The 14,942-nt window shown below is 51.6% G+C and overlaps 1 protein-coding gene across 1 annotated transcript; it reads right to left on the reverse strand.

The window, feature by feature from the left end:
- Positions 1-1,457: 1,457 nt before the first annotated feature.
- CLRN3 (clarin 3) lies at positions 1,458-14,484 on the reverse strand (the record flags this gene model as incomplete). Its single annotated transcript, XM_080693920.1, has 3 exons — positions 14,084-14,484; positions 6,185-6,364; positions 1,458-1,729 (listed from the first exon to the last, which is right to left on the reverse strand). Exons 1-3 carry the CDS (start codon positions 14,310-14,312, stop codon positions 1,458-1,460), a joined length of 681 nt encoding a protein of 226 aa, XP_080550046.1. The 5' UTR covers positions 14,313-14,484.
- Positions 14,485-14,942: the final 458 nt, after the last annotated feature.

Below are 14,942 nucleotides of genomic sequence, written 5' to 3' on the forward strand. Positions count from 1 at the left end.
TTGGGCGGCTTTTCTGTTTTCCTGTTTGCTGGGCTGTCTTCTCAGCAAGCTGTGAAGCAGTTCCACTCACGCCGTCCTTGGAGAGCTCTCTGGGACCTGAGTTCCAGCTGTGTCCTGCCCATCACTCAGGGAGCTGCAGCCCGGGCGATCTGACCTTAGCCCCAGCTGGATGGGAGTCCGCTGATGGACATTCTTGACTGGCCAGCCATACCTATGTCTACAGCACAATGACTAAGCAGAGGTTTGGTTAAGGGGGTGGTTGCTAAAATGTTTCATTTCCATTTGGACTGAATTCGCCACAATCCTGTTAAGCCAAAAATATACTTATCCTTGTCAAGAGAGAACAAAGGGTTATGATTTTTAAAATTTTTTCCTCAGTCTTCTCACCTCTAATCTCTTTCCTCCAACACACACTTTGGAGCCTCAAAAGTGGATTTGAGGCTGAGCATGGTGGCACAGTCCTATAATCCCAGGCACAGTCCTATAATCCCAGGACTTGGGAGGCTGGGACAGGAGGATTTTAGGTTCAAAGACAGCCTCAGCTACTTAGTGAGGACCTTAGTAATTTAGTGAGACGCTGTTTCAAAAAAAAGAAAAAAAGAGGGCTGGGGGGTGTAACTCAGAGGTAGAATGCACCTGAGCTCAATACCCAGTATCACACACACACACACACACAGGTCTGAGGATCATATGTCAGATTTTCTTTGTGTGTGTGTGGGGGGGGGGTGCTGGGGATTGAACCCAGGGGCATTCTACCTCCAAGCTATACCCCAGCCCTATTTTTTATTCTTTATGTTGAAACAGGGTCTCACTAAATTGTGGAAGACCTCACTAAGTAGCTGAGGCTGTCCGTGAACCCCGATCCTCCCGTTTCAACCTCCAAAGTACTGGGATTACAAGAGTGCACCACTGTGTCTGGCTCAGTATGTCAGCTTCACTACCCACTGCTGGGTTTAATTATATGACAGCCACCGAGGGCCCAGAAAACCAGGTCGTCTCCTCTTTTTGCCTCCAACCCCAGGTCTTAAAAAGACAATTTCTGAACTCCTCTCTACCTACACTACAAGTCTTTATTCATAGAGTAGAATAAAACTTCTCTTAGCTCTTAGAGACGAGGTCATAGGTGCCAAGTGCTTTGAGATAGTCAAAGGGAAGTGTGGAACGGGAGCCTTTATTCTTTCAGACAGGGAGACCAGGTCGGGAGGACCTGCGGCCTCCTAATGCCCCTCTGCTTTGAACACTGCCTAGCCTGCAGGCCTTCCCATTCATCTCCCGCCCTTGTGGGAAACCCCTTTTCAAGGGGGCGACATTTCTGAAAAGCATCGTGCCATGGAATACAACAGTGATCAGGAAGGACAGTCACTTTACAGAACTGATGGTCCAGAGCAGCTGCCCCGTGGCTGCTCAGGAGCTGACATAAACAGAAGAGACACCGCCACCAGCACATGGATCAGAGTTCAGAACAAAATCCCGTCCCTGGGAGCGTACTCCATGGGCTTTCTCTGCTCCTGCTTCTGCCGGTACCTGGCCTTCTGGTAGAAGATGATGATGACCGCCGTGACCACATTCAGAAGAATGATGAGCAATATGAGCCAGAAGGAGTGTCCATAACTGTGGCTCGTGCCCCCAATGGCGACTGCCGGGTACAGCTGCCGGCACAACTCCTGAGAGAGACGATTGGACTGTGTGTTCCCCACGAACAGTACCATGGTCAGGAAGATGAAGAACACTGAAAAGGAAGGTGTGGCTCATGAGTGCCATGGGGACACACTTGTTAATTTCACTTATTTTCTTCCTGGCACACATACTCTATGAGCGTTGACTGATGATCTACATCAGAGCTTACATGCATCCAAACTTTGGGGGAGAATATAAAAAAGATAAGATGCAAACTATACTCTGGGCACAAAATGAAGATAGCACAGGGCTGAGAAATTCTTGCAGAGTGAGCGAAGATGAGGGACCCAGATCAGACACTTCTAGAAGTACTCACTGGGCAGCCAGGTCGACCAGTTACCTGGGGAAGCCAGCGTGCACAGTAGGTGTGCTGAATGAAGAGGGGCGAGGAGGGGACAGGAGAGTCGATAGGGGATGAGTCAGAGAGTTCAAGGTGGACTTGGAAAACTTAAGGAAGACTTGGAAACTTGCAAACAAGACTTGGAAAGGTTCCGGAGGAGCAGCGGTGTAGCAGGTGAGAAAGGCATGCTCAGCAAAGACAGTGTGGATGGCAAGCCCCTGGCCTGTGATCGGGGGTCTGCGGGTCCCCAGCACTGGGTGTGGAGACCTGGCTGCCCTCCAGAGACACGAATGCCAGTTCAGGAGCCTGCCTTTCCTCCTGTGATCTACACAAATGTAAAGTTGTGGTTGCTTCGAGCTGGAGGTAGTGGCCTAGGGCACGGGGTTTTGTTTTGTGTTGGGGAAATATTTTCAGGTTGACCCTGGCGAGATTTGCACATGTCTGAGAACATACCAAAACCCACTGAATAGTGAGCAAACTGTGTGGTCCATGATTCTATCTCAATAAGGCTGTTATTTGAAAGGTCCAGGGATGGGGGTGGGGTGTGCGTGGGCCTTAGGGTGGGCAGGGCAGCCAGGCTCAGGCAGGGTCTGTAGGTACCTAAGCAGCCATCAGGGCAATCCCCAGGGCACGGCCTTGGGAGCCTCCACCTGCGGACATGTGCGGGTGTGCAGGGCTCAGGGGACACTCTGGCGTCCAACGTGTTCTGGCTGGACCCCACATGTGGGGAACTCCTCCAAAAGGCCCTCCAGGAGGCCCTGATCAGAGGGACTTTGTGTGAGGAGAACATTTGAACAGTCCTTGATGACAGGCTTCATGCTCAAAATCATGGTTTTATTTCTTCGTTATTTGCAGGAACAAAAGCCCCGTTCCTCTGACGCTCTCTGGGCGCCTCTGGGCTGTGGGCGCCACATAGATCTTAATTACCCTTCATTTTCCTCTTGTGAAGTTCCGTATAAAAGCTTAATCATAAAGGGGCAGGAGGAATACAGGGTTAGAAGCTTTTGTCTAAAGTGGGTCGCCTAGAGCTTTGATTTGCATTGGGAGGGGCCGGCAAACAGACCTACGTCCCTTTTAGGGAGGAGATGCTCTGAACCTTGGCTTCTACTCTGCCTCCAGCTGCCAGCTTTTCCAGCACTCTGGGACAGAAGGATTCACAAGGGGCTGGAAGAAGTGCCAAGGTCCATAGAGAGCTCCCACAAGCTCAGGGACACTGGCTTCCAGCCTGGCCTGTCGCCCCCTTCACTGTTTCCTGGTTTCCCTGGCTGGGGCACAGATGTATGCGGGGCAACAGTCTGCAGAGTTTTCTCTGGCTCCAGGCTGCTCTTGGTGTGTGGCAACCCCCCCTGTGGCCAGAGCTCGGAGCACCTGGTCTGTGCGGTGCAGGTGCAGGGATGGGCGAGGGCCAGGGGGCAGCAGACCTGGGAGGAGGCCTTGTTGCTTTCCACCTCCAGAAACAAGCCAGGAAACCCTCTTCCTTTTCTGTGCTGCTGGGCCCTGCCCACCATCTGCCAGCCCAGCAGAATGCAATTCAAACCCAGCCCGACTGGCCCCAGGACCCCAAAAGTCAGCTTGATGGGTCATCGTGATGGTAGGTGAGGGTGCCCGGGGGCATCTCTGAACACAAGCCCTTTCTCAGGCTCAGTCTGCGACAAACTTAGAGTTTCCACTAAACTCTGCCAACCTCAGAGTGGGTGAAAAAAGAGTGGGTGAAAAAAGCCCAAAAGCAACTGAGGGCAAAGTCTGGCCCAAAGGCTTCCTCTGAGCTCCCCACGCGCAGCACACCCCTGAGGCTGCAGAAGGGTCTGTCCAGGCCTCAGCTCCCAGGCTGGCAGGTGTCCTAGTCCACTTGGTGGACTGATAGGTAAATTCAACCGTGGCAGCTATGGGGACAGGTGGAGAGGTAGGAGAGGACAGTTCCAATGAGAACCGGGCCCAAGTCTCTTTCTTAACAGTGGGGAAGTAACGGGTCTTTCTTTCTGGGACTGCTGCTGCCAGAGTCCTCTGACAGTGAAGAAAGTCAAGTAGACTGTGCAATGGCTGCACGTATGCTGGAAAATCAGGGGACAGAGTGATTGGTGCAGGGTTCTGCTGACCTGGGCTGGGAGCCGGATCCGGCCATGCCTGAGGCCACCAATTCCATTAGATTCTTGGTTGCACAGCAGAAATAAAAAGAATCGGCCGGGCGTGGTGGCGCATGCTTGTAATCCCCGCGCTTGGGAGGCTGAGACAGGAGGATCACACAGGTTCGAAGCCAGCCTTAGCTACTTAATGAGGCTGTCAGCAACTTAGTGAAACCCTGTTTCCAAATAAAATATAAAATAGGTCTGGGAGTATAGCCCAGAGGTAGAAAACCTCTGGGTTCCATCCCCAGTACCACAAAAAAAAAAAAGAAAAGAAATAAAAATAATCCACTCCACTCTCCCCTGGCAAGGAGCGTCAGTGGGTTTGCCTTTGGTCTGGTTGCCCGAGGTGAGCTAGAAGCATAGCAGTATTGGGGCAAGAAATCCCGGCTTTCGGCTCTGTCTGGGTTCGCAACTAAGCCCTTGACTCTTTGGTGCTCAGCCCCTCTGTAAGGTAGGATGACATGATAATTATTCACAGGGCTGTTGTGAATTCTCCAACCCAGGAAGTAGGAGAATTTTTTTTTTTTTTTTTTTTTTACTTCTAGGTAACAAAATCACAGAAAGAAAGGAAAGAGCCAATCATGTATGAATGAGGCAAAGCCAGCCTAACTCCCAAGGCCTCAGAGCAGAGTACCAAAGGTGACCAGTGCCCAAGGTTGCCCAGACAGTCCAGTGGCCACCTGCAGCCCCAGCTTGCTGATGAGAATTGTCCCCCAAGCAGTCTAAAAAAGCCTCTTTCCCCTTGCTACCTATGCTATGCTGGGGCTGCTCAGATAACTCCAACACCTTTCTCAATGACATCCCGCCAGGAACTTAAAAATGGCCACCATGGACGTTCTTAAACCATGTGGACCAGCCAGTGCGACAAAGCGTGGAAAGCAGGCTGATGGTACGCACAGCCTTCTGCAGAGGGACAGCAGGAAGCTGACTTGCAGTTGCTCCGCTGAGCCTTCCTGACACCTCAATATCAGAACATCTTTCCTAGGCTTGAAAGTCTCCAGCCTATATCAAAATGTGTCATGTTATCAAAAGGTGTCATTGGAAATTTACATGAAGCCCCTACTAGATCTTGCCCCTTAATAGGATGAGCATGTTGGTGGAAAGAGGAAGGGAGGATGTGACACCTGGCTGCCTGGGAAGGCCCTGGAGGTGGCTGGGACAGCGCAATGGGACACTGCACTGGCCCCGGCCCAGCCTCCGGACAGCTGTGCCGGCCACAGAGCCCTGGAAGACCCAGTGAGAGTGCTGGGCACTGTGAGTCACAGCTGGGATCCACTTCCCATCCGGACTACATCACCCGCCCAGGAAACAAACAATGTGACCTGGCAATGCCCTGGGCTCAAGGTAGCCTTGAAGGGCGGGGCCCAGAGCCTGTGCTAGGACACTGTGGGCTCTGTGGCACAGTCACACACGTCATCGCGGGAGCCCACGGACACTCATTCTGTGCAGGCAAGAAGGAGAGTGTGTTCATGTGTGTGCATGAGTACACATGTGTGTGAGCACCTCCGCGCATCACACGGAGTGTGGTTTGAGTTCAGCATGGTAGGAGTTTAAGGACTATTTCTTTTATTCACATGTGTTTTACTTGACTCATTACATGAGAGTCTCAAAAGCAAAGACCAGTGTACAAGTATCTATTTTAACACCCCTTCCTCACTCTGCTCATTATTTTTTGTGGTACTGGGGATTAAACCCAGGGGTGTTCTCCCTCTGAGCTATATCTACAACCCTATTTTGTTTTATTTTTAAACAGAGTCTTGCTAAGTTTCCAGGTAATGGCCTCAAACCTATGATCCTCCTGTCTCTGCCTCTCAACTACTAGGATTCTAAGTGTGTACCATCGGGCCTGGTTTTTGCTTTTCTTTCTTAAAACAAAATTCTATTTCAAGAGATGCTTAATAAATAGATTGACACAAGACCCAGCACATAGTAGGTCCTCACCATTTCAACACGGAGAGTGTGTGTTCCTGTGTCTGAGAGAGGAACAGGGAGATGGAGTCAAGAAGGGTGTGGTCCTCCTCGGAGCCCAGAGAGTACTCACCACTGAGTCCATTCCAGGTGTACACCCCGATGGGGCCCAGGAACGTCTGGTAGGGGTTGCTGATGCTGTTGTACAAGGTAAAGCCAGAACTCAGCAGCGAAGTGCACAGGCTGAGGACCAGGAACAGTATGGCCACCAACTGTATCGTTTTTTGGGAAGAATCGTTCAGTGTCCCTAGAACTTAAACAATGTTTAATGAGGTAAGAGCACAAAAGTCAAAAGTCAGCCTCAGCCAGGCATGGCCTGCGACCACCCCTCTTAGGGACTTGGGTGCGCCATTGTCAGGGGCCAGGTGGAGAAGCTGGGTGCCTCTAGGTCTTGGAAGAACAAGAGCACATTTCTCACCAGAGACCCTCTGGCTAAGGACAGAACACGTATCCCAACTTCCTGGCCCCTAACAGAGTGTCCCCTTAACACCCAGCCTCCCGCTAGGGAGTTGGGGCCTCAGACTCTTGCCAGGGGGAGCTATGGCAACGGCATCATGATCACGCCTCTGGCTCCAACCACTGATGCTGCTTGCGTTTGGAGATACTTAAAGGGTGGGTCTCACCTGCGCTCAGTAAGGGTCCCATAAACCCTGTGGCTTTGGAGAGAATCCAGTGAACCAGGGCAGCTGTCAGACAGAAAACCAGGAGAGGAGGGAGCCCAGGGCGCAGCAGGAGGAGGAAAGTGACTCTCACAGGTTCACCCATGGGGTTGGTGGCCCTGGATCCAAACTCTTGTTTTCCTGGAGGCAGAAAGGCCCTGAGGCATGGGGCTCTAAGGGGTGGGGGTGGCTGGGAATTGGTCCCTTCTGTAAGCCTTCCACTTTCTCTCCCAACTAGCAGCATATTTTAACCTTCACAGGTATCTTAAGTGCAAAGGAGCTCCAGGCATGGACCTTTGTTCATGGACAGTGCAGCCGAGGTGCCCTGGGGGCAGCCCATCGCGGCCCCTGACCACCAGCAGCTGGCATCTTTCCCCTCTGCTGTGCCCCAAAGGGCCCGACTTAGTGACTGTGCCCTCGCCAGTTGTGCCAGTCGCACACGAGTGAAGCGTGCCCCAGGACTATGAGCACCAGAGCCTGAGGAGTCGGCCTCGCCTTAGATAAAGGGTTTGCGGAGGTGGTCGAGGACTGACTGCCTCGAGGGAACTATAACTAGGGAGAGAGATTCCACAGCTGGCAGTGGCAGAATAAAATCATCGGGAATGGTGAGGTGTGACAGCCTAAAGGGCGGGCGATAACGAGAACAAGCTAAGGCTCTTCCCCTTCCGTTTCTCAGGCGCAGAAGGACCCGGGGGCCGTGCGTGGCCACACCTGCTCTCCCAAGGTAGAACGGAGTCCCTGAAGAAGGAACAGAATGAGCTGAGTGGCCCGGAGACTATGACTTCCCCACCTAGGACTGGAGAACAAGTGAGAGCGAGCAAAGTCCAGCCCACGCCGTCCAGCCCGCGGTCCGCAGTCAGCAGCGGTGACTGCGCAGCTCCGCCATCTCCGCTAATAATCCCTAGGGTTAGATCGGGGCACGTTCCCTCTGCCCTGCGGCCCAGGCGAGGACTCATAAGGGTGTGGGGCCAAATAGAAAGAACTAGAACGCAGGCCACCTCCTGCTGACGGCCAGGTGGGCGGGGTCTACTGAGGTGGGGCAGGGCCAGCTGGGTGGGGCCACACCTGTCCCTGACCCTGGCCATGCCCCCGTGGGGGCTCACGTGGCTCTAACTCAGCACACACCTGTTTTGGGGCGGTGACATCGGAGGAAGAGCAGGCAGAAGCAACCACGGGACACTCCTGGCCAGAGGGACAGGCCGGACCCTGCGATGTTCCGTGCTTAGTCACCTCTATTCCGCACGCAGCAGCCTTTCTCAAGGGGCAAGGCCGGCATCTCACCAGAAGTTGGCTGGGGATTAAAAGGGCTCTCTCCTTGGCAAAGTCTGGGAGCCCAGAAAATAAACTGGACGGTTCACTAGAAAACATACTTCGGCGTGAGAATCGTGTCCTGTGTTGCAGACACCAGAAGGGCCCTGAAGTATGTTTCTCCTTTGCACACTTACTAAAAGTAATAGGTAAATGAACATTCGTATGTAAATGGTTAACATTCCTCTCTCCAGAATAATTCAGAAACTGACAGTCGAGTTCGGTTTGTCTGAGTTTTGGTAAGTTCTGGTGGGCGTGACTCTCAAGGGCCAGCCTGGGGTCTGTGAACTCATACTATTCCATGCTGTAGGGGGAAATTCACCTTCTTGCTAACTGCTGCACTGTGAAATTATCTTGCAGCATTTTGAATGCCACCCAGGTATGACAGTTGTGTCTCCCTCCAGTTCCTGCCTCTGAACTCAGACAATGAAAGCTCAGAATCTGGTAAAAGTTAGCAAGAGTGAAATAGCAATAGCCTTCCGTCGCATCTGACAGCTGCTCTCTGCCTACAGAGCCAGCACGCACGCCTGGCCTTCTCTTCCTCTTCGGGGGCAAGCCTCTGAATCCGGAAAGCTACTGCACAATTGGAACTAATTGCCCTGAATTGGACAGCCCCCGGAAAGAGGCCAGGGACTCGCGGAGAGGCAAGCCAGGCCGGCAGACCCCGCAGCTGGTAGGCAGAGCTGTGCTGCTGGCGGGTGGAGAAAGTGCCAGATTGCACCCGTATGAGGACATGGGGCTCCCCACACAGGGAGGCTTAACCCCTTCAGCCCCACTTGCTGTCTGTCCCTGGAGTTCTGGTTTGCTAGCCATCCTCAAATTTTGAGGAAAACCCAGTTTGCTTTGCAGGTGGTGGGAGCTTCCCCACCTCCTCATCAAACACCTGTCACCAGGAAACATTGCAAGGTGCAGCTCCGGAGTGTGTGGGCCACAGGGCGCACTGGAGCGGCTCAGGATAACAGAGCATGGCCGGACAAGGTCATCACTTGTGCCCCCGCCTCTTGGAAAAAGTCCAGGGCTCTCTCAGAAGTGTGGCCGAGCCCTGCAGGGCTGCTTCGTTCCCCTCCCCTCCCCTCCTTCCACTGTGGTCTCATCTCTGGGGCAAATGACAAGTGGCTTCTCTCCAGGAAAAGTGTCGCTCTATGCAGGGGCGGGGTGGTACTTGTTCTTCTCTTTGCAATAAATTAGTTTTGCAATGTATTTGTTTTCGTAATTATTTTTATCTTGCTCTAATAGCACAATGCTGAGTTTCCTGGGAACAAATGGGGACTGCCCCAAACTGGTGAACAGAGGGAGGCCAGCGGGGTGACACTCCTGCAGGAGCAGTCGGCCATGGTCGCCCAGGCCCAGGGGTCCTCCAGCTCTCTCCAGCCTACCTTGGCTCATTTGCAGGTTGTAGCCAAGAAATTAACTTCATGCTCCACAGCTCCAAGGGGCATAAAACAGGCATGGGATAGTCAGTCTACCACTGTGGATCAGGAAGACTATTTGTATGGATTTTATCTTGCTGCTGTTGATTGTTTTCTGATTTGAAATGAATGTCTAGTGGGGTCATGACAAGAGCTGGAGCCATGGGTCTCACTGTAAATACCCCAGCTCTGTGCTCAGAGAAGCATCCAGGGTTCCTTATGCAGGAACACCCCGGGGAGCAACAAGGCATAGTCCTAGCTCAGAGACCTGTTTCGTGTTCCATCCACTTGAACTATATTATGTGAGATTATAACGCACCCATAAAACATAAAAGTATATTTTTGAAAAAGAAATGAATGTTCCAAGAGCCCTGGTCACTGCAGCCATGGGCAGCAAAGACCCTGGACCCCAAGGTATCCTAAGACATCAGTCAGAGCAGGTGCGCAGGCCTCCATCAGCTGCAGGCTGGTCCTTCTTCTGCGGGACCTGGAGGGTGGGCAGGGACAGGGAGGGAGGACGGTGGCTCCCCAGCAAAAAGAGGAGCCGTGGAGGGCCAGGCACAGGCACGCAGGCCTTTTCCTTAGGCCTCTTTGGCTCCTGCACTTGGCGCTGACCCCTCCAGGACTCTTCACGACTCCTGCCCTCTCAGTGGGTGCATGCCCCAGCACTCACACCGGCTTCTAATCCAGGCCCAGCCTCCCTTGCAGCTGAGCTGGCTGCAGATGATCTGGGCTTCCAGTGAATCTACTGATCTTAAGTCAGAATCAACTGGTTCCAAACAGCTATTATATGAAAACCAGGCTTTATCTCATATTAAAAACTTTTCAGATGTGTCAGGAGATTCAGAAACCAGTACACTTAATGTTTGTTTGTTTTTATTTTTTATTTTTTGGTGGTACTGGGGATGGAACCCAGGGGCCTTCTACCTCTGGGCTACATTCCCAGATCTATTTTATATTTTTATTTGGAAACAGGGTCTCGAAGCCGCTGGCTTCGAACCTACGCAAACCTCCTGTCTCAGCCTCCCAAGCACAGGGATTAGAAGCATGCACCACCACACCCGGCCACTTAATGGTTTTGAAAATGCTAGTCATATAACCAGAAATATCACTGAGTCTCAACTTCCAGATGCTGTAAAATAAATGCTCCTTGCCCTCCGGGGAGGCTGTGACTGATACCAGAGGAGGTGTGTGAGGCAGGGAGAAGTAGCTTTTACTAACGCCTACTCTAGACAAAGAAGGAGAAACCACAGATGAGCAAATAAGGCCACCTAACTGAGAGGGATGGGAGGCGGAAGAGGGAAATTCCCTAACGTATATGATGTCCATTCACAAACATATCAAAGTCAATCATAAGCCAAACATGAGAAGGAGGGAGGGGGAGAGAATGGGGAGGAAATTGGGAAAGGGCTAAAGTGATGTGTGCATGCATGCCTCTACCATCTGGTACTGCATTAAGATGTGTGACTACAGTGCACCAATAAATAAATAAATAAATATTTTTTAATTTATATACATACACACACACACACACACACACACACACACACATATATATATTGCATTGTAGTCATACATCACAATGAAATACAAGACTTGTAAGGATATAAAAGTACACATCATCCAACTAGCCCTTATCCAATCCCTATTCCATTCCCTCCCCCTCCCTCGATCCCATGCTTGATTGGTGATTAACTCTGATACATTTGTTTACATACACCATGAGTTTTAAAAAGAATCCATCCTCCCCCATCCCATCTCCTCTGATTGGTCACCTTAATTGCTCCTCTATAGGGCCCTTTCTTCAACTAGATCTCCTATTACCTATTTCTTCCTAGTTTTTGAATATTAGGGAAAGGATCTGGTTTTTTATTTTCTGTGATATTTCTCTGTGTATGCCACATTGCAAGTTACGATCCCACTCTTGACGGCCCCGGGACTGGCCTGGCCACCCGGCAGACTCTGATCCCAGCCTCGGTGGCTATAGCACTGGCAATGACTCATGGCATGGCCCATCCCAGCCTCGCTGGCCCCGGCACCAGCCTCACCCCTTGGCAGGCTTCGATTCTGACCTCACTGGCCCTGGCACCAGCCTAACCCCTCGGCAGGCTCCAATCCTGGCCTTGGAGGCCCCAGCCCCAGCCTTGCCTCACAGTGGACTCCGATCCCGGTTTCACTGGCCCCGGCACCAGCCTCACCCCTTGGCAGGCTCCAATCCTGGCCTCGGAGGTCCCAGCACTGGCCTTGCCTCAGAGCAGGCTCTGATCCTGGCCTCGCTGGCCCTGGCACTGGCCTCACCCCTCGGCAGGCTCCAATCCCGGCTTCGGAGGCCCCCACACTGGCCTTGCCTCATGGCAGGCTCCAATCCCGGCCTCACTGGTCACAGCACAGACCTAACCCCTTGGCAGGCTCCAATCCCAGCCTCAGAGGCCTCAGCCCTGGCCTTGCCTCACGGCAGGCTTCAGTCCTGGACTCTCTGGTTCCAGCACTGGCCTGACCCCCTTGGCAGGCTCTGATCCCGGCATCAGAGGACTCAGCACTGGCCTTGCCTCATGGCAGGCTCCGATCCTAGCCTCGCTGGCCCTGGCACTGGCCTCACCCCTCGGCAGACTCCAATCCCGGCCTCAGAGGCCCCAGCACCAGCCTTGCCTCGCGGCAGGCTCTGATCCCAGCCTTGCTGGTTCCTGCTCCAGCCTCACCCCTCAGCAGGCTCTGATCCTGGCCTCGGAGGCCCCAGCACTGGCCTAGCCTCATGGCAGGCTTCAATCCCAGCCTCGCTGACATGGCACAGACCTAACCTCACAGCAGGCTCCGATCCCAGCCTCGCTGGCCCCGACACTGGCTTAACCTCTCAGCAGGCTCCAATCCCAGCCTCAGAAGCCCCAGCACTGGCCTTGCCTCTCGGCAGGCTCCGATCCTAGCTTCGCTGGCCCCGGATCTGGCTTCACCCCCTCGACAGTCTCTGATCCTGGCCTCGGAGACTCCCACACCAGCCTTGCCTCACAGCGGGCTCTGATCCTGGCCTCACTGACCCCAGCACCGGCCTCATCCCTCAGCAGAGTCCGATCTCAGCCTCAGAGGCCCCAGCATTGACCTTGCCTCATGGCAGGCTCTGATCCTGGCCTCACTGGCCCCGGCACTGGCCTCACCCCTCAGCAGGCTCCGATCCCGGCCTCACTGGCCCTGGCATTAGCCTTATCCCTTGGTAGTGTCCGATCCCTGCCTTAGAGGCCCCAGTACTGGCCTTGCCTCATGGCAGGCTCCAATCCTGGCCTTGCTGGTTCTGGCTCTGGCCTAACCCCTCTCCAGGCTCTGATCCCGGCCTCGGAGGCCCCAGCATGGCTCTGATCCTGATCACGGCAGGCTCTGATCCTGGCCTAGCTGGTCACAGCACAGGCTTAATCCCTCAGCTGGTTCCGATCCTGGCCTCAGATGCCCCAGCCCCAGCCTTGCCTCATGGCAGGCTACGATCCCAGCATAAATAAGTTAATAAATAATTTTAAAAAAAGACAAATTCACCACTAGGAAGCATGACCATGTTGTTTTGGATCAAAGAAAACCAATTCCTTAATGGTCATGAACAAACCAGAACCCAGAACCTTGCACAGGGACTAGATAGTGCCTTTGTATAAGGTAGAAAATGACACGTGTTTCTAAGCTGAAAGGTAACGATGGCAAAGTGCCTGATAACATCTGAGCGATACCTGCATGCATCGCCATTCAAAACAAAGTCCACTTCCACATTATGTACTTCACAAATAGAGCTTTCAGATTCAAGAAGCACAGTGGTCGATATCAAATCTACTGAGAGGAAAGCATTATTAGGCAAAAAATCAGGAAAAATGAAGAATTCCAATAAAATATGCAATTAATAGAATTGACAAATACTAAAGATCATTTCCAACAGTGAAATGTTTTGGAGACAAGAAGCCACATTCAAATTGGCTTAAAGAAATGAAGTTAGCTGGGCATGATGGTGATACTTGAAGTCCCAGTACTTGAGATGCTGAGACAGGAGGATGGCAAGTTCGAGGACATCCTCGGCCAGTAGTGAAACTCTCATTAACCTAGTGAGACCCTGTTTCAAAATAAAAATAAAAACTAGGTCTAGGGGTGTAGCTCAGAGGTAGAATGCCCCTGGATTCAATCCCCAGTATCTCACACACAAAAATAAAGTTGAGAAATAGGAGCAAGAGATAGACAATGGTTTCTATTTTATTTTCCCCTATATACTGTTTATGAGTTCTAGACAGAGGTTATTGCCCAACTAAAAACTGTAGTCCATACAGTTAAAATGCTGTTCCTATGGCTGCTACATATTTTTACTTGATTATTTACTTGTCAACAAACTTGATAGGTACCATCCACACAGAGCTAGCTACTCCAAAGAATGATTTAGATGGCTTCAATAACAGACACAAACAGAACTGAAGATGCTAAAATCATGGTACAGTGACTCTTCAAAACAATGAGGTGAGCTGACATCTTTGACCTAACTCAAAGCTTACAAAGAAATTATTTCCGAATGGTTATTTGGCCCAAACATAGAATGAATGAATTCAGTCTCATACCCATTCAAATTAGGTTATTATTTACCTTCAAAATCTTTGTCTAGTTCTGCAAGTCCTTGATCCAATTCTTGAACGCTCTTACCACGAAAAAGACCATAGGTCATGGTAACACTGCCGTTGGAAATAGAGTCTGTGATGTTGATTGTACTGGTAATCCACACCTGTGTCCCAAGAATGTAGCAAATTACGACGACGGACCCAAGGCTCGTGAGAAAGCCTGATAAGAACATCAAAATTTTCCGTGTTGTCGGCATTTCCTCAGAGAAATAAGTTCCCTAGGGTCAAAAAAAAAAAAAAAAAAAGAAAGAAAGAAAGAAAGAAAAGAAAAGAAGGCAAAAACCCCCAAAGATCTTCTGAAAGTAATTTTGGACCTTATCATTTGGAGTCCATTGTTCGGAAATGGGTTCTCTTTGTTGTAAAACATAAAACCTCACTCCTGACAGGAAGGGTTGTGCTACTGAACATTGAACTGTGAACATGGTCATAAAGCTTTGCGGTGGCTGAACTTTGGTCTGCAGGAGAGGTTGCTATGGTTGCAGCCAACCGGCAGGAGCAGGGGGCTGGCATGGTCTTCGCAGAGCTTCCTCAATCTCACGACTGATTCACAGTCCTCAGCTCATGCCGGGGAAGCCAGGTCAGCCTACCCTGTCAGGGCAGAATTCCAGCCCTAAATAATGAGGGCATGGGGAGCTTCTCCCGGAGTGTGATTCCAGCAGCCTACAGCATAAGCCCTGGCTCCATCAAGAATCTCCCTCAGATACAGTTCCTCAAGGAGACCCTGGGGAGAAAGGGCTTTGCTTAAGGGCATGTAGGGTGTGAAAGGTCTACACCTTCCAGTTCACACCTCTTCAGTTTCAGACCTCATCAGGGAGGTAGGATGTTCG

The sequence above is a fragment of the Muscardinus avellanarius genome (assembly GCF_963383645.1).
Source record: "Muscardinus avellanarius genome assembly, chromosome: 4".
Taxonomy (NCBI): domain Eukaryota; kingdom Metazoa; phylum Chordata; class Mammalia; order Rodentia; family Gliridae; genus Muscardinus; species Muscardinus avellanarius.